Source organism: Corvus cornix, chromosome 1 (genome assembly GCF_000738735.6).
Source record: "Corvus cornix cornix isolate S_Up_H32 chromosome 1, ASM73873v5, whole genome shotgun sequence".
Taxonomy (NCBI): domain Eukaryota; kingdom Metazoa; phylum Chordata; class Aves; order Passeriformes; family Corvidae; genus Corvus; species Corvus cornix.
In genome coordinates this window covers 114,947,059-114,965,974 of record NC_046332.1, presented here as the reverse complement: position 1 = coordinate 114,965,974, position 18,916 = coordinate 114,947,059, and the positions used below count along the sequence as shown (strand labels likewise).

The 18,916-nt window shown below is 41.7% G+C and overlaps 1 protein-coding gene across 2 annotated transcripts in view; it reads right to left on the bottom strand.

Annotated features, from left to right (window-relative positions):
* Positions 1-15,798, bottom strand: part of BRWD1 (bromodomain and WD repeat domain containing 1) — a 42,811-nt gene extending 27,013 nt beyond the window's left edge. For both annotated transcript variants that reach the window (XM_039553357.1, XM_039553361.1), the window contains exons 1-18: positions 15,695-15,798; positions 15,515-15,573; positions 15,340-15,369; positions 15,104-15,163; positions 11,880-12,030; positions 10,962-11,060; positions 10,589-10,749; positions 10,159-10,380; positions 8,685-8,785; positions 8,015-8,085; positions 6,851-6,951; positions 6,198-6,238; positions 5,377-5,475; positions 3,806-3,956; positions 3,219-3,353; positions 2,232-2,360; positions 832-1,057; positions 329-514 (exon numbers count right to left, since the gene is read on the bottom strand). In XM_039553357.1, coding sequence (XP_039409291.1) covers positions 329-514; positions 832-1,057; positions 2,232-2,360; positions 3,219-3,353; positions 3,806-3,956; positions 5,377-5,475; positions 6,198-6,238; positions 6,851-6,951; positions 8,015-8,085; positions 8,685-8,785; positions 10,159-10,380; positions 10,589-10,749; positions 10,962-11,060; positions 11,880-12,030; positions 15,104-15,163; positions 15,340-15,369; positions 15,515-15,573; positions 15,695-15,752 — 2,080 coding nt within the window. In that variant the 5' untranslated portion in view covers positions 15,753-15,798. The remainder of the gene's footprint in view (positions 1-328; positions 515-831; positions 1,058-2,231; positions 2,361-3,218; positions 3,354-3,805; positions 3,957-5,376; positions 5,476-6,197; positions 6,239-6,850; positions 6,952-8,014; positions 8,086-8,684; positions 8,786-10,158; positions 10,381-10,588; positions 10,750-10,961; positions 11,061-11,879; positions 12,031-15,103; positions 15,164-15,339; positions 15,370-15,514; positions 15,574-15,694) is intronic.
* Positions 15,799-18,916: the final 3,118 nt, after the last annotated feature.

Here is an 18,916-nt window from a genome sequence, read left to right as displayed (position 1 = left end):
GAACCAGTTTGAATAATGGCACAATACTCACTTTGCAAAAAGTAAGGAATGCAAAAATAACTTGTATTGGCAAATATTTGCAAAAAATTCTATTGTATATATTTTGCATGTTATTAATGCCCTTTTCCTCTTAAAGTGAAAGACTTTTTAATTTAATCACAGGAGCAGGAGTGTTTTAATGAATAAAATACCTTAACAAGATACCACAAAGTTACAGGAATCTTAGTCCCCTAAACAACATTAGAGTTAAAACCCATTTCAGTATTTCACACAGCACAATAAAAATGGAAACAGAACAATTACTGAACAATTTATCAGCAGTCCTAACCTCTCCTGGGTGTTCCCTCCCCATTTTGGGGGCCACTTGGAGCAGATTCTTGATCAGCTCCAGTTCTCTGATCCTGTTCCAGCTGTAGCTGTCTGATCATCCCATCCAGAATGCTGGGCTCCAAGCCTGGCTCATCCTGGTCAACCGTCTGCTGGCCAATCACCTGCTCAACAACTTCTCCATCACCTTGCAAGTATAAAACAGATCAAATGAATGAAGTTATTCCAATTATTTATTCCAAATGAGACATTTATGGAATGTACAATCAAACACAACTTGTGCATGCCACTGCCCACAGAAAAGACCTGCAACATCCATTTGAACAACTGATTCTTTTTGCTCGTTTAAATTGTATTCACTGTGGGACCCTCCAGCATCTTTAGTGAACATAAATACAAAATATCAAGTGAAAAAAAAGCGTTTTTAAATTGCTGATGTCCTCTTAAGAACTAGTGTATAACTGTGAAGTTCTGAATGTTGAGCTTTAATGATTCTGTTCTTACTTGTTGCTACATATCCAAGCTGAGGAATCAAATGTTCATCTGCACAGTTCTCTCTTCCAGGCACCAATCTTTGATATTTTGTTGGATGAGGGTTTCCATCCACATCCACTAAGAAGGGAGGGGGCATGAGGTGAGGGGCCTGCTGAGTCTGCTCATCCAGCACATAGTTGTTGGAGTCTCGGATCAGAGGCCGATAGTCAGTGTGGAAGAACATCTGATCAGGAATCTAAAATGGAATTTTATTCTTATGTTAGCAATTTGAAAAAAAAAATGCTGGAGGACAGAGAAGAACAAGCAATAAAGTCTCTAAAATCTCCTTAAAGGTAAAAGAAAGGGCAAGTTCCCAATGAGAAGAGTTATGTGTAACTTCAATTAACCTGGATGGGCACTGCAGTACTGCAACTTCTGATAGTGCTTTTGCAGGCAACAAAATTCTTTCAGAAAACAAAAAGCTGAAGTAACTTGAAGGGAAAGCACTGTTTTACATTTCAAAGTATTTCTCTCTCATTCTACTTTTTTCCCCTACAATTACCAGAATCACAGAATATTCAGAGTTGAAAGGGACCCACAAGGATCACCAAGTCCAACTCGTGAGTGGCCCCTGAAGTTTCCTTGCAAGGAAATCTTTGGCTAAAGCTCATCAACAGCTCTCAAAGTTTTCTTAATCATGAATTCTTTCTTAATCTATGTCCACCTGAAGTTTTTTCTGCAGCGTCCATGAGGCTGAAGGAAAATGGTTACATAAATATTAGATCACAGTCAGAATGTTTGCTTCCAGCAATGATGGGAAAGATGAAGAGAACGAGTTTCAATTTCAGCTAAGAACGTAGAGCAAGGAAAAAATAATTCTTTAAAATGACACACGTGGAACTACCATTGCAACCTGAAAAAAATTGAGGGGAAGTGAAGAAAAGAAGAAATGTGTATTTATCAAAACAAAAAGGAAGCAGGCTGATAGATCGAAAAAAGCAAAACATTTATCCTGTGCACATTTTTCTAGTATTTCAAAATCCACGGCGTTGGATGAATAATTTACTTTTGCTTAATTTAATCAACTGTAGTGAATTTGGGCTTGAGTGAGAAAAAGCTAAAGAACTGCAAGATAAACCAGCAGAAATTAGAAGCATTTTTGAGGTTGAACAATTACCATGAATTCACTGTCTCCAAGATGAAAATTGTACTCTAGGAACATTTTTAGGAGCTACTCCCATGGGAATGTTGAGACATTAGTTTTTCCTGCTCTGCCAGGATCATACAAGCAAGACAATTTACAGACATCAAGGAATCCATCATATTTAGATGTTTGTGTGTAACCACACAAAATATTTCTTCCATATGAACTTTTAAACTAATTAATGTAATTTCAGTTTGAAACTTGACACAGAAACAGCTGAACTTACCTTTTCATAAGGCCTGCTACAGCCAAAGCCAAATATCAACAGATGTCCATGAGAATCTGTGCATGCAAAATGCTGGCCATCTGGTGAAAATTTACAGTCAAAAACAGCTCCATGTCCTTGGCCTTCAATCTGGATTGAAGGAAAAATAATGTAAGATTATTTGACCATTTTTTTCAGAGCAAACCGTAAGCATCAAAAACTAATTACTCTCTCAAAAGCAATCATGCATCTCCCTAAATATCTCCATTAAGGCACAAGTAATTTTTTTACTTCAGTATATTTCTTTTCCCTTTGACATGTGAATTTAAGTCCTGAACCAATTTTAAAAGATGCACTAGAGGGTATGAAAAGTTACTGCTCAGTGAATAAAATAAATAAATAAATGTGTTTTTCTGAGGCTTTTTAGCTGTCAGCACACTGCTTGAAGTAAACTGGAGCTAATATACATTGATTTTGTTAAACAGCTTTCAAGATAAACTCAGAGAATCTTAAAATGTAAAAAAAAAAAAAAAATCTTTGCTATTGACTGACCAGAAAAAAAAAGGGATTAAAAAAGTCTCAGAGAAAATAACCTAATTTAAAGTGTTAACAATGAGCTGTCAAACGGAGCCCTCAAGCACAACTGTGCCAACGGATAATAAGATTGTAAATTTTAAGACAGTGGAAAATGCAAGTATCTGTCCACAAGAGTCTTGAAACAATGGTCCAAAACAGAGCCTTTCAGAAGGCACCTCATCTCAGCCAAGGAAAATAACTGAGGTGAACAATGATCTTTAGTAACAAAGGATGGAAAAACTGCAATAACCAGGAAATTCTAAGGTAAAAAGCTCTAAGAAAAATGAACTCATAAATTTTGCTGGTTTAGGGTTCCTCTGTTTGGTTATTTTTTTCCTAAAGGCGCAGGGGGGTGTGAGTGTTGGTGGCTCTTAAGCTGGTAGCGAACACGCTCATGTGTTGAGAACAAATTGTGTTTAAAGAAGATCTTACCATGTTAAAATAATGCTTTGTTTTTGTGCCTTTGGTGATGTCCCATATGAAGATGTTGCCATCGTGACCCGCAGACAGCATTATCCTGGAATCAAAAGGATGGGTCTCCAAGACAAACACTTCATCTGCATGGCCCTGCAATTTAAAATTGCACATCAGGTGCAAACAAGGAAAATCCACATCAGCAGGATATTCACAGTAGAGCCCAAAGCCTGTGCTGTTCTCTCTGGAAAATTAAACCCCAAGCAGCCACAAACACTTGAGCATTCCAAAGGTAATAATTTTCTAGATTCAAGCAAGAGCTGTAGTAATACGAAGCTTTTGCCAAGGGATGGTGAATTATTCAATGGGCAAGTTACTGCCCAAAACCTTTTATTTATTCCACACTTATTTGTTCCTTTTATTTACGAGGAAAGCCCAAAGCAGGAGGAAGCAGCAAATTTTGGTTAAAAGAACTCCAGGAACACCACACTTGCTGTATTATTCACACAAAGCTTTCAAGACTAATCAGTGCTAATTATCAATTCAGCATGCACATGTCACTGCAATTCCAGGAAAACATTAAAAAAGCAAGGAGAATTCCATACCAGCAAGTCATGGAGCAATTGCCCTGTACTGGAATTCCAAACTTTGAGCAGATGATTATTCACAGCCGTAACAACATAGTTGTCATTTTGGTTCCAAGCTATCATGGTTACTTTAGGCTTCATGAATTTGTCTTCTTCTGCACAAGTGTCACTATTTTAAAAAAGTCAAACAGGTCAGAAACGTATTTTAAAAAGATTCATGTATTTTAATTAATCCTTTTCAATATCAAAATACAGAAAAATAACCTGTTTTCCTGTGTTAATAATCAGACAACAGAAAGGAAGTGAAGAATTAAACTTGGGTTGAAACTTTTGTCCACAAAATTCTTCATTTAAAGCAAATCTGGAGTTTTAAATTTTAAAGGACTTGATAATCTCTTTCCCATTTGAGATGCAAGGCAAAAAGGCTTTCCTTTTTCATAGAATCTTGGCTCCTCTACAATTAAAGTCCTAATACAAATCCTTTAAAATTTTGGACTTTTTACAGTCAGCTTTTCCAACTAACTGATTCCCAAGCCAATCTCTACATTAGCTAAGCTTTTTTTAATGAGTTCCAACACAAATATAGTAAAGATAATATTTTGTTTTAACCTCAATCTACTTCCTCATTCTCTCCCCAAAATACCTTTATAGGATACTGTAACACTCCCCCTCAGCATTTTAGTCAAGTGAAGGAGTAAGTTTTCCTTGAAACACCTTCACATGGGATTATGTGTTCCACTTCAACCAGAGGCCCCTCTTACAAAGGCTCTCAACTACACAACCACAGTCGAATCTCAAATATTATTAATAACTCCTTTCTTTGTAAAATCAGAGTTTTTTCGTGTTTTTTTCCATGGTCTCTTTCATCACAGGAAAAGCCTGAAACCACCTTCCAATCAAGTTGTATAGCCAAAGTTTGGCTTTTAATTTAATCACCCACAAATCATATAATTAAAATCTCGTTTAATCACCTACAAATTAATTTCTGTTCAGTTTCTGTGGAAGGTGTCTGAGCTTCGGTACTCCTGTAAATCACTCCCTCTTCAGGTTTACCCAACACCAAGTAATATCCTGATTTTCATCTCTAATGACATTATTCAGAGTAGGGTGGGTGCCACCCGCATTTCATTAATTCACTTTATATAGAAGTAGAAAATGGGAACAGCCAGCAAGATCAGTCCTTGAGGAAAGCCACCTATTCCATGTCATAACCTCTCCTGCAAATAGGTCACCACCTACTTTATTTTTACTTATCTAAAAATATTTCTCCCATGACACACCAGGTGTCTGACTAAAACCCAGAGAGAGAAGGTAGATTGCACTTTCTGTTCACCTTCTTCCCTGAAAAGAGGCAATAAAATTAATTTGGTACTGAGTACATTTGAAAGTTTTATGAACACTTATGAATTTATGAAGGCACAGACTCAAATTCAGCAATTATTACAGCACCAGAACACTCATTTCATCCCCTCCCAAGGCCACAGAACTTGACCAGAAAGTTGCTAAGGCTTACTCTCATTTGAGTAATTGAGTTATTCAATCTTTCTGAATTTACACAACAGGAAATAAGAAATGAACATTTCACCTACCCCAGCAGTCGATCAGACATATCCAACAAAATACTCCTCCATTCTGCTTGCTCAAAACGCCAGATCCGAGCTGTCCCATCTCTGCTGCCACTTATGAACCTGAACAAGTATTAAAAATCAGTTCATTTATCTTCAAAAAAATTTGCTTTAAAGTATATTTAGAGTTACACACCACCACAACATAAATTTTGCAGTGGAAGACTGACAGAAGTGAAATCTTCAGTCTGTGCTCAAGAGAATTCTGTCCATTAGCTTTCTTTCCAGAAAATCAGGAAAGAATTTTTTTGAACTGAAAAACTGAATAAAGTTGTCAAAATATGAAGAACAGAGAAGCAAGTTCCAAAGTTTAACTCAATTCACAAATCCATCCTCAACTCCTCCTCAGCACAGTATTTTAAGTAATTCCAGAGTTTCAGATACTGAAGTAAGGGAAGAACCAATCAGATGAAAAGGACTGTAATTGATTTTTAACCATTTTCACTGCATTTTTCCTACTTCCTATACAAAACTTACTGACAATTAAAGGAAATGAGAGGGAAAAGGAGATTTATGAAGCCACAAACACACTGGGTATATTAAAAAGTGTTAACAATTCCTCCAGGTAAATATAACCCCAGCCAGGCCAAAAATATCATCTAACACAGATCAACAGAAAGCTGGAACAGCTGAAGCTTAATTATGCTCCTGCATCAGTCCAAATTTCCCTTCTGAAATTTCCCTTCTAAATAAGTAGATTTTTCTTACTGGAAACATCCAGTAATAGATTCTTAATTCCAAAACAAGTATTTTTCTTGTCCATATTTTAGCATCTTTCAACATACCTGTCCCCACCATTAGAAAACTGAATGCTGTCAACTTTGTCCTGTAAGAAAAAGTACAGTTTGTTAGAAATTTTATTTTTTTAAACAGGAAATATGTTTGTTGACAATTCTGAGTTTAGAAAAATCTGAAATAATGCAAAAATAAAATGCTGCATAATTTCTAAGAGTTTTAACTGCAAGGCAAACCAAGTCCAACAAACACTTCCCAGAATTCCCTAACCATTAATGCATTTAAAATGCATCTTTTAAAAACTGCCTGAATTAAATATGAAGGATTAACAGATTAAATAACCTGGTTGACAACTGAATCATATTTAAATAAATTCCCAGTACAATGGAATAAGTAATAAAACAGTAAATAAGTCAACTACAATGGTGAGGAATCTGTTGCTCCTACTCTTACTTACACTTTCCTTAAAGAAATAAAGTATTATTCATTTTTATCACAATAAAAAGTGCAGGGGAAGTAAGTAACACACTTTATCTTCAGAGCTTAAAGTCTTCTGATCAAGCCTTATCAATGCAACAAAAATAAAGTCAGATTCAGTACTAGAGAAAGAAATTTTTAATTAAGAGCACTGCTAAAAACCCACTCATACTATCACCTTATGACTTCAATACTGCTTCAAATCACTAATTAACTAATTACTTACAGCATGACTTTCCAATTCAGCTATTTTCTCAGGTGTTTCAGAGCCAAAAAAATACATCCTGATGACATGGTCAGTGCTGCCAGTTGCTAAAAACATACCACCTGTAAAAATCAAGCAATAATTAACCTACGGTGGAAGAAATTAAAACAGGTCACCACCATTTCTCAGAGGCCTGGTTTAAATAAAAAACCTCCACAACTATTTGAAGAATGACACATTTTTTATGCTCTTCCACTGACACACATGTGGAAGGAAATCCCTTTCTTGCCCCAGAAAGTGTTCTCAGCCACAATAAAAATAAATTAGTGTTACAAAGATTTTAAAATACGTAATTAGGGCAATACTGGAACTTTTAATATCAAATTGCAGAGAGAAGCCTTCAATGGTGGGGAATATGGCTCTGGATAATCAGAATTATGTAGATGACTCTCCCTGTAGCCTCTGCCTCATTTGTGCAAGTGAACTGCATCAAAATTGGGTTGAAATGTGAGTAAACCAGTTAAGTGATGAACAACCAGTATAAGCACACCAGTATTTAGCTGATCCAAGATCTGCCTCTTGGCACCTCTAAGTGCTATCAAAAAAACCCTAAACCAACCAAGCAAAACCTCTAAAAACACCCTCCCAACATAAACCAAGGCTCTATCCTGACAATGTTAACAAGCTACACTTTGATTTGCTTTTTATTTCTGAAATTCACATGGATTGAGTGAAGGAAAACTACAAGCCAGGAGTGAAGTATGTTGAAGACACATTTCTGGATCCTCAAGAAAGAAGGATCCTCATGACCATGACTGGCACTGGATCAGGAGCTCCTGCTGGCAGGAACCACTTCCACTGCTGGTGACTGTGGGATCTTGAAGAACACATTTTGCCAATCCTTGAGATCTCACCAAGGGATTAAAGAGGCGAGTAAAGATGGATAAAAGGAAACAGGCATCAGGTGACTTTTACTTCTGTGAAATCACCAATTTCTTCAACAGCCTTTCACTGTTAGCTAAGGAAGTCCCATGATTTAATTGTCACAGCTAACAATACACATCTGTGCAGTTCTTTACTCAGAGCTGCAAGTTTTGTCCATTGTAAAGCTGTCACAACCAAGTATTACAAGAACACTTTAGAGGAAAGGAGAGAAATCACAGTGCTAAACTCCATCTGACTTACCCACACTGAAGGAAGAACAAAGCATCTGAACCCCTGGTCTGGGTTTCTCTGTGAACTTCACTGGCTTGGTGCTTAAAAAGAAAAGATGTTTGAAATAGGCTGCACCACACAAAACTCGGCCTTTTAGCAACATTTGAAATGTAAAGAGATGTTTCTTCAAACATGGATCATTTTCTACCAACTACCATGATGTGGCACAACACCAGACACACAGAGATCATCCCAGAGCTCTTCTTTATGGTAGTAATTCTTTTTTTTTGGTACAAACAAAGAGTAATCACATATTGAACATTTAAAACTATCCTGAACATATGTATCCTGCATGCAAGTTCTGTAAGAAACATCCTAAAACTACAGGACTGTTGAAAACCAACACCAACAACAAGCTTTATTATACTTTCCAACATTATTTACATTTCCAGCCATTCCTCTTGTACTACATTTGTACTTTTAGTGAAGAAAGAAATAAACGTATTTCCCAACAAATCTCCCAAGTCAATGGAACAACATAAATCTATAAAGGAGAGCCAGTGATGGTGCTTTAAAATAATGATGGAGTATGTTATTTGCACAGCATTTTCATTAGCACAAAAACCCAGCAGAGTGTAAAGCACTTATTTTACTCAAGCCTAGGATGGCATAAAGGTTAATCAGCAAACCATACACATACTTGAATTTCATGGAATCTGTATCCCACTGCCAAAAGCAAACAGTTCCATCTGCACCAGTTGAGACCATGTATCGCAGGGAGCCTTTCACCATGGGACTGAACTACAGAGAGGAAAGTAAAGCCAGACACAGAAACAGAGATTTAAGAACTATTCACCAAATTCTCAGAAAGTTAATGTAAAACCTTGATTTACTTTGGATTTTCACCCCAAACTGCTGGAGCAGTTCTTGGTAATTCTCGTTTTTAGTGTTTACAAAGTAATATCTCCCCTGCACTAAGGTAAGTTTGTGGTCTCTGTTTCAATTACTGCATTAAAAAAACCAATTCCTTCAGTGGTTTGGGCTTGATGTATTCACTAACCACAATCATTCACTGAAAATCCTGTCAATGAATGAAATAATGAGCAGAGCAGACTGAAAAAAAGGGAAGTATGACTAGACAGGTGTACTTTAAAAATCCATAATTAAGCAGAGCATGAGATATGAGATAGTTTGAATGTGTAACTCAGCATCACATGTAATTTTATAGAAATTTTATAGTGATTCCTCAGAAATACTTCTTCAAGACATGGATTTATTGCTATGCCCAGGGGTACACTTCAGAAAACTTTACAGACACAAGTTTGTTTAAACTGCTCATCAATTACTAACACTGGAAGCAGTCATAAAAATTGCAAATTTTGCCATTATGGTATTATTAAGAAAGCTTAAATTAAAAAGCCCACACCCTACAATAAAAGAAGCACCAAAAATATTTTGGCATTAAAAACCAACCAAAATTTAAAAATACTATGAATGCCACAGAAAGTGCAGCTATGAAGATTACTCTCAGAGGCAGCATTATTGAGAAAAATGCAAAATTATTTGTTTGTACTGAGCTTCACAAGCCACTCTTCACCCCTCAACACAAGCTGTTGGTCTCACTGGAAAACACCCCAAACCTGGATAATGAGCTACTAATTTCTGTGTTAATTAAGGAATTACAAAGGCCAAAACCAGACCAAATCCAAAGGACCACCAAGAGCACATGGTGTATCAAACCACCTTCAAATTTAAATACACTGCATGTTACACCTTTGTGCTTCTGAAATAACTCCTATTTTTGAGATTAATACAAATATCCACATCATGGAAGTTGTAGCAATCACACAGTGGATCAGGAACTCCTCCACACAAACCAGCATATCATGTCTCCAGTAAGATACAAAAGGAGGACATGGTATTTCCCAGAAACTCCCTTTGGTTCCAACAACTCAAATATTATAGGTAATGATCTTTAGGGGAAGAACTCCTGGCATTATCTTTGGTTATTCCAGAGAGACAAGGAATTTATTTGTTTTTAAATAGGTTTATCCTGTGATTTTATTAATTTTTGACACGAATATTTGCATATTCAGGTTTCACTACTCCCACACGCAGCCACACAGAAACAATTTCAGTTTTTAATATGCAGAAACACTGAAAAAGCCCCATACCTGCAATGAGGTAATGGACCCTGTGTGCCCGTGGAGGACAGCAACCGGTGCACAAGTCCTCAGACACCACACTCTGATCATCTTGTCACAGCTCCCAGCTGCAATCATGGTGTTCTCATAGTTCACAGCCATGTCAGAAATCTCTGCTGAATGTCCTCGTAAAGTGGCAAATAATCTGCCATTGTGAGTGGACCAGATCTTCACCAGACAGTCATCTGAGCCCTAGAGAGAAATATTCATTAAGGACAGCTTCTGACATGCTTCTGACATTTAATTACAGCAAATTGTTCCACTTAAGCACAGCAAGGGAGCTACATTTAACAGCACTGATATTTATCTCCAGAAGTTTTAGCCTAACACCCATTTCCAAGCTCTTTTCCTTGTATCATCTAAAACTATATTCAGGGTTGGATATATTTCATCAACTTACAGTAAATATTCTGTGTCCAGTCCTATCAAATGCAACACAATATACAGAAGAGAGATGGCCAAGGATCCTTCGGTGCATCTTGACATGCTGGTACATACTTCCTGGGAATGAGGTGCTGAACTTGGCATACCCAGTTAATTGCTTTGCTCGATGCACCTCCACTAGAACACAGAGAAATCACATCATGTTTCAAACATGTCTCCTCTAAAACTTGGGTTTATTCAACTGCCATTAATATTAAAGAGTTATTAGAAATTACTTTGAGATTTCATAAATTTTCATAAATTTTCCTTGTAACTGAATTTTTTTCTGTGTGTAAAAACAGTATTTTAGATGTGCTCAGCAGCAGTGGGGAGAGGTGAGAGGAGCTTACCAAGATTTGGTGGGGTGCCATAGTTCACAGGCATTTCAGGGGGTCTGCCTCGATGAAGAGCAGCAAATGCAGAGCCCTTCCAAACAGTGTTCCTGCAATCTGTAAAAACGGTTGAAGTTCATTGTATTTGTTAAAAATGCCAAGAGAGCTGCAGTTCCAAAACAAAGCAAAGAGCCCATCTAAGATGGTCTCAAACACAGGATTGAATCCTCCAAAAAAACCAGGCACCAACTGCCCCAAAACTTCTCACAAACAGTGCAGACACAAAGAGAAAAATCCATTTAATAGTAACAGAAGGAGGAAAAACCAACACAACCAACCACCAAACTTTGAAATTACTCCTAAATGATGGTACCCCTTCAGTTCACATGACGCAAAACCAACATTTCAACTGAACTTTAACATTTTCATGAATATTTATTCAGAAATGTAAGGAGTATTTATTGGTATGAAGTTATTTAATGAGATGATTTCAAGACCCTTTCAGTACCTACAGGGAGTTTACAAGAAAGCTGGAGAGGAACTTTTCACAAAGGCTTGGAGTGAAAGGACAAGAGGGAATTGCCTCGAGCTGAAGGAGGACAGGTTTAGGTGGGATATTGGGAAAAAATTCTCCCCTGTGAGAGTGGGCAGGCCCTGGCACAGGTTGCCCAAAGAAGCTGTGGCTGCCCCTGGATCCCTGGCAGTGTCCAGGCTGGATGGGGCTTGGAGCAGCCTGGGACAGCAGAAGGTGTCCCTGCCCATGGCAAGGAGTGGCACTGGATGATCTTTAAGGTCCCTTCCAACCCAAACCATTCTGTGATTCCAAGAGGTCACTTGCAAAGAGTCAGTTCTGCCTTTCTTACACTATTCCCCAAACTTTAACTCTGCACACACGACAGTGTATCACACCCATTTCAAATAAAGAACAAATCATACCTTTTGCTGTCCGTAGCAAGGACTGTCTCCCTGCCCCAAGTAAGGAATTCACTCTGGAAATGCTGGGTGGGATCTCCTTATCCAGGATAGGGCCAAGACGTTTGCAAATTTGTAATAAATGATCTGGAGCCACATGTTTGTTGGATAGCACCTGACAGAAATTTAAGGTTTAAAAATAAGGATGGCACATCCAGAACAGATGAATCTACAGGTATATCAGGTTTTTTTTTAAGTTCACCTTACAGAGAAAAATCAATTCTGATAAGCTCTGATCTAGTAAATTCAGTGGGTACTCTGCAAGCTAGGGAGTAGCTGTAGTAAAAAAAAATAACTGGAGTAAAGTTACTCACTGCACATCAGTATTTTATTACTGGAAGTTTGCAGGAATCACCCCTGTGGCACCCACTTGTGAGGCACCCTGCACTGAGCATCTTTGCCCAATTTGCCCTACTATTTGTATTAAAAATAAGACGTAAAATTCAAACCCTCATAACTCGAGATCACGGAAAATGTGGTTGCAATCAAGCACAAGAATTTATGCAGCTACTACTTGTACTTGTTCAGTGAACTGCAAACCAGCAGGTTTGAGTACAATCTCTCTGGAAACAGTTTCCTTGAAGAACCAGTACTACATAGCCTAAGTCTGCCCTACTTCCTTAAAGCAGAGGATCAAACCAGTCATCCCTACACTCAGGAATGATCCCACACTCTCTGCATCAAGCAACCTAAAAAATACACCCCCACACACACACTCAGATGTCTCAGACAAGAACAGATATGTGCGAGTTCTGATTATTTTTCCCCCCTCTTCTTTCTGGGAGTTCAATCTAAAAATTCCTTATTCTTATAAAGACAACCACAATAACGCAGAAGTTAAAGACACAAAGTAAGAATTTAAACAGTCTTGAGTAGAGCAAACCATCAGAATCACAAACTGAAGCTACTGCAGAGGTCTGAAGCAGCTGGGATAAAGAACCCCATGCTTCCTCCACTGTGACCTGGCCATGAACAAACCAGTCAGCTCCAGCAGCCACACCGCTCCTGCAGCAGCCAGAGCATTCCCAGCCAATCCATTCAGGAGAGGCACAGGGCCACACCAGCTCAGGTATGTGGCCTCCTGCCCAGGTAGCTGAGAACACAGGCAGAACTAGCTTGTGCTGCTGATGCTGCTCCCTTGGCCGAATGACTGAGCTTGGATGAGCAAAGTGTCCTAACAAGGCTGATCTCCTCATCACAACAGCGGGAATAAAAATACCACACGTTGCCAAAAAGTTGCCCAAATGCACACTGAGAATTCAGAAGGTGCAATTTAAGTCACAGTCTTACACTTGTTTTTAATAATAAAATCCAGGTATAAAGCTTGTGGGACACAGGTTGTATTCCTGGTGGGGTGGGAGGTGATACACCAGTAAAATAGTTCCCATTACCCCACAGGTAAATCTATCCAAGCAATCAGTTCATCAGATGCTTCAGATTGATTACAAGAAACCTATCTGGTAGCCCAAAGATTACAAGATGCAGTTTGACATCATTTCCTTATCAATTTTGACTCTTGAATTGGTATAGAGCAGTACCAGCCACAACATTCAGGACAGAAAGGTCAGCGTGCTTTCTGCCAAACATTAGAACTCTTTTTGTTTGCATGCCATCAGCAATAAGTATATTTTCCAAATGCAACCCTCGCATACAAAACCTTGCAACTCCTTTCCTTTTTAAGTAGTTTTTCTCAGATTTTGGAAGGAACAGTTATTTTAAAGATTTGCAATTCCATGATGAGCAAAGTGGAATAGAAATAATTACACCACATGACTGCATTTGTCTGCAGTCTCTGCAAATTTAGAGTGAGAGCAGTGGGACAAGAGGTTCCCAGAGCCCCTCAAGAAGCAGAAACTAAAACCTTGAGAAGATTAATTTAGATATTCTGAAACAGTACTACCCTGTGCAGAGATTTCCTTTAAATTGTGCAGGAAAAAGAGGTAGAAGCAGCACATATTAAAGAATTAATCTGACAATTGTATATGCAGAACAATCACAGCTAAAATCCAGCTCTGAAATCAGAAGAATCCATATGCGGTGTCTCCCAACACCCTGCTTTTTCTCAGAAGAAATGGGGTAAAAAACCAACAATGAACCAACAAAAAAAAACTCCCAACAATTCTTTTTAAGCTTAATCCTACTTTCACCTTTGCTAAATTCAAGTCAGAGCTTGAAAATATTCCTGTTTAGCAAGGCCAGGCTTCTTAGTGACTTAAGAAAAACTAATCCTAAATCTTCCGTGCTCAACTGACCACAACGACAAGTAGAGGAAATGAAATCAAACTTATCATTTTAAGCAACACTTAAATAACTAAGAAATTGTTTTAAGCAACATTTAATTCCTTCTCTATGCAAACATGATCCTGAGATCTTTAAGTGCTTCACAAGAGGAAGTTCACTGCAACAATCAGTCAATTAACCTGGAATGCCTGAACCTTAGGTGAGAAAAAGCAAAGATCAACACCTCTTTAAAGGAAAAGTATCAACTACAATAAAGCAGGATAAAAACCACACCGGGCAGGGCAGGCACCACCAGGCCATCACTCCCTAGGATTCAAACTCTTTGCCATTTAAGAAGCTGCAAAATTTAAGCCCCAAAACACAGCTCTGCCTCCTGTAAAGACAACTCAGAACATAAAACGCCAGCCGCAGAAGGGCAGAAAGTACATTTTGTGGAGAGATCAACCCCATCTTTCCAGCACGTTAGAAACAAAGCCATGACCAGCGAGGAGCCGGCGATATGAGCACATTCACAGGCACCAGAACCGCCAACCCTCGGTTTCCGAACAGCGATTTCATTTCCTAATCTGTTGGAGGGGGCTGAAAGAAACCAACCAGAAAATAAATACCGACAAATCACAACGTGCCTCACAACCTGGCCCCTGAGACGCCGAAATGAAACCTCGCTGGAGATTGGCTCCTGCCTGCATGTAGGCAGTGGCATGTACCACTGCACAACGCCAAGCTCCACCTCTGCTATGTAAACAATATCCTCAATTTAAACCACCGCTTGTGTTTTTGTTAGTCTAATGTAAAGAAATTAAAGGCCCTTTCTGAAGTAACTCCAGTGTTCAGAGCCAGAATGGTACTGGAAGGTGAAGCTTTGGGCCTACTCTTAAAGGTAGAGGGTCCAACACCAGTGTTATCACCGTAAATAAAAGGGGTTTTTTTAAAGAGAAAAGTCTCACCAATTCTTCATAACTTCTATAATGCTCCTTTCCTTGCCAATCCAACCTTTTAGGAAGCAACTAAATAAAGGAAAAATAAAAAAAACGTGAGCGGTTAAAGGGGAAAGGAGGGATTACAGACCACATCCAAAACAATGTGTGTTGAGGGGGGAAAAGTTGAGACAGCGGCAGAAACTTGAATGACTTGCAAAGGAAACTTTTGACTATAGCAAGATTTCATCAGAGCTCACACAGACCTGGTGCTGCTCCAGCTCCTGTACCAGCACCTGCAGAGGGAAGGGAAAAAACACAAGAGTCAGGAACAAGCCACGATCTGGCTTCTCCAGAGCGGGGGGCGCGGCTGCTCCCACCTTCCCCCGACCCTCTGCGGGCAGCGCGGGGTCCCCACGCCCCGGTGAGCCCCAGACTCACCTTCAGTGCTCTCCTGCAGGGCCCGGTGCTCAGGAACCGGGCGATGAGAAAGTAAAGCTCTGTAAGAGACACGGGGAGAGACAGGGGGCATGAGCCGGGGGGCGGCCGTGACCCATCCTGAGGGGGGGCAGGAAGATGGCGGCACGGGTGGCACCTCCTCACCCCAGCCCGCGGTGTTACCTGATTCAATGAGCGGCAGAGACGCGCCGGAGCTGGAAGAGGCCGCAGGCTCGGCCATGGCGGGCTGAGGGCGGCGGGCCCGGCTCGGCACGGCGCTGTCAGCGCCTCCCCTCCCTCCCTCCCCTCACGGCCGCCCCCCCGCTCCCCTCAGCGCTCCCTCCCTCCCTCTCCCCCCTCAGCGCAGCCTCGGCGGCGCCGCCGCCATAGCCGCCGCAGCACCCTCCACGGCACCGCGACACCTCCGCCGGGAGTGCCCGCGGGGGGGTGGGGAAAATAGTGCCCACTGTACCGAGCGCTCCGGGCGCACCGGGGGAACAGTGGTGCGGGCGTGGGGCCGCGGGGATATAGGCGGAGGGCGGCGGGGCGGGCGGCGGGGGGGACGGCGGGGAAAAGAGCCCGGGGAGGAGAAGGTGCGGAAGGATCGCGCGGGGAAGGCGGCGGTGACGCGAGCCGAGGGCGGGGCTGAGCGCGGCGAGGCGGCGGCGCTGAGGGGTGGCGGGGGAGAGGCGGCGGCTGCGGAGCTGCTGCGGTCGCCCCCGGGAACCGCGGTGCTGCCGCCGCCGCTGCCTCGGCCCTCCCCGGGACCCGCGGCCAGACACCGAGAGTCGGTTCCAGGGGGCGATGCGGTGACGGAGCGGACGCCGTGTGCCGCCAGGCCCAAGGCCTTTGCCTCGAGTGCCGTGTCCAGTTCTGGGCCCCTCACTGCGAGGAGGATATTGAGGGGTTGTAGCGTATCCAGAGAAGGGAATGGAGCTGGGGAAGGGAGCTGGAGCGGCTGAGGGAGCTGGGAAAGGGGCTCAGGCTGGAGCAAAGGAGGCTCAGGAGGGACCATGTGGCTCTGCACAAGTCCCTGACAGGAGGGGGCAGCCGGGGGGGTCGGGCTCTGCTGCCAGGGAACAGGGACAGGAGGAGAGGGAATGGCCTCAGGCTGGGCCAGGGGAGGCTCAGGTTGGACGTCGGGAGAATTTTTTTGCTGAAAGGGTGATTAAACATTGGAATGTGCTGCCCCGGGAGATGTTGGAGTCCCCGTTCCTGGAGGAGTTTAAGGAACGACTGATTGGACGTGCTCTGGTCGTCGACAAGGTGGTGGTCAAAGGTTGGACTTGATGATCTCAGAGGTGTTTTCCAAACGAAGTGATTTTGTGATAATGTGATTCAAAGTGCACTGCCCGGCATGGTGCCCGGTGTGCCCCATGCCAGCAGAGAACCGGGAGCATCAGTGCTGTGTCCGTGTTGGAGCTTGGGGACGGCCCAGCCTCCTGCTGTGACAGCAGAGCTCCATGGGGGATGCTTGGGGGCACCTTGGCTGCCCCAAACATCAGTCTGAGGAGGGACATTTCCCACACTACTCGGGCAGTACTGCTGCCTTGGTATCACCGATCCAAAAAAAAGCAGCTCTACCCGTGTCCCTGTGCCACCTCGAGCCTGGCTCCTGGAAACAGGATTTTGGGAGCCAGGATATGGACCTGTTGGAGTGAGGCCAGAGCAGGCACCAGGATGAGCAGAGGGATGGAGCAGCTCTGCTGGGAGGAAAGGCTGCGAGAGCTGGGATTGTTGAGCCTGGAGAGGAGAAGCTTTGGGCTGAGCTCAGTGTGGCCTTGCAGGGCCTGAAGGAGCTGCAGGAAAGCTGGAGAGAGACAATTCCCAAGGCATGGAGGGCCAGGAGCCAGGGAATGGCTTCCCAGTGCCAGAGGGCAGGGCTGGATGGGAGATTGGGCAGGAATTGTTCCCTGGCAGGGTGGGCAGGCCCTGGCACAGGGTGCCCAGAGCAGCTGGGGCTGCCCCTGGATCCCTGGCAGTGCCCAAGGCCAGGCTGGACATTGGGGCTGGGAGCAGCCTGGGACAGTGGGAGGTGTCCCTGCCCATGGCAGGGGTGGCACTGGATGAGCTTTAAAGTCCCTTCCAACCCAAACCATTCTTTATCTTTTTTCTTTTCACAGTTGTTTCTCACCCATGCCCAGCATCAACTCTGATAGAAACAGCAATGGCTATACTTCTGTTATGTTTTAAATCCAAGCTCTTCTTTCCCCGTTTCATTCCCCACCGTGGTACTTTGAAGTGCATTTTTAGAACCTTGAAGTAAAATATTTTTATGTATTTTTCCCTTGACCCAAGGATTTGCAGCATGCAAAGACAACCGAGTATCTTCCAAGAAACAGGTTTTGTTCTCTTCCTTTTATCTTGAATCAGATTGTGCTCTATTGGGATGCAAATCTGCATCAGCTCTCACTCCAGTCCTTAGTTGCACAGCAAATATATCTGGTATCACACAGGACAGTATAGTATCAGGGAGAAGTTACAATAAATTAAGCAGTGGATAATAGATGTTAGGGAGATGCTGAAAGTCCACAGGATCACAGCCCCAGAGACCCAAAACACATGAAAAACAGGCATTCTGTTAAAACAGGGAAGAGTGGTTATTTTGGGGGATTTACCTGCAAGTTTATTACTTACTCAACTGATGGGTTTAGCTTGCCAAAACCAGAGAGTAAATAATACCATGGAGCTACATCGTGTTACTATTAAATTAAACCAACAAACATGGTACCTGGAAGGGTGTGTTGGGGGAAGTGAGTTAGAAAAGTGGCATCAATTTCCAGTTTTGAAATATCCAAGAACTTGAAGCCAAAGCCAGGTGTGCTCTGTGAGGAACAGACATGTGATGGAACAGGAGCAGGTTGTGGTTTAAGGTTGGGAGACTTCCTATAAAAAAGTTAAACATTGCTTAAATATTGAAGAGAGAAAAATGGTTAAATTCTTTCTGAAATGAAAGTAGTGATTAAGTTAGAGGTGAAACTAAAGTGGGGTTTTTTTTTAGAAATAACTACAACAATCTGAAAAAAGCACTAAAAATGTACAGGAAGCAGATACTGAGCTTGCAGGTGTTACTTAAGAGCATAAACAAGTTCTGGGGTTAAGAGGAAAAAAAAAACTAACAAAGAACAAATGTTACTGTTTGATCGTGGCTCCTCCCAGGACAAGGTGACAGTTGTCTGGCTGGCATCTGATGCTTACTAATTATTGACTTTTTTTAAAGCAAACAGCAGCAGCACAAAGCTCTCAGCATTCAAACTACAAGTTTAGATTAACACTGCAATTCTCCACTCCCTGAATTACCACCCTTCTCTTTAGAAGTACATTTTTAATGCTCTGAAGGACACAGTTAAAAATCCAAACCACTCAGATTGTGAGTTCACAGTCAATGCAGGAGCTACAGAAACA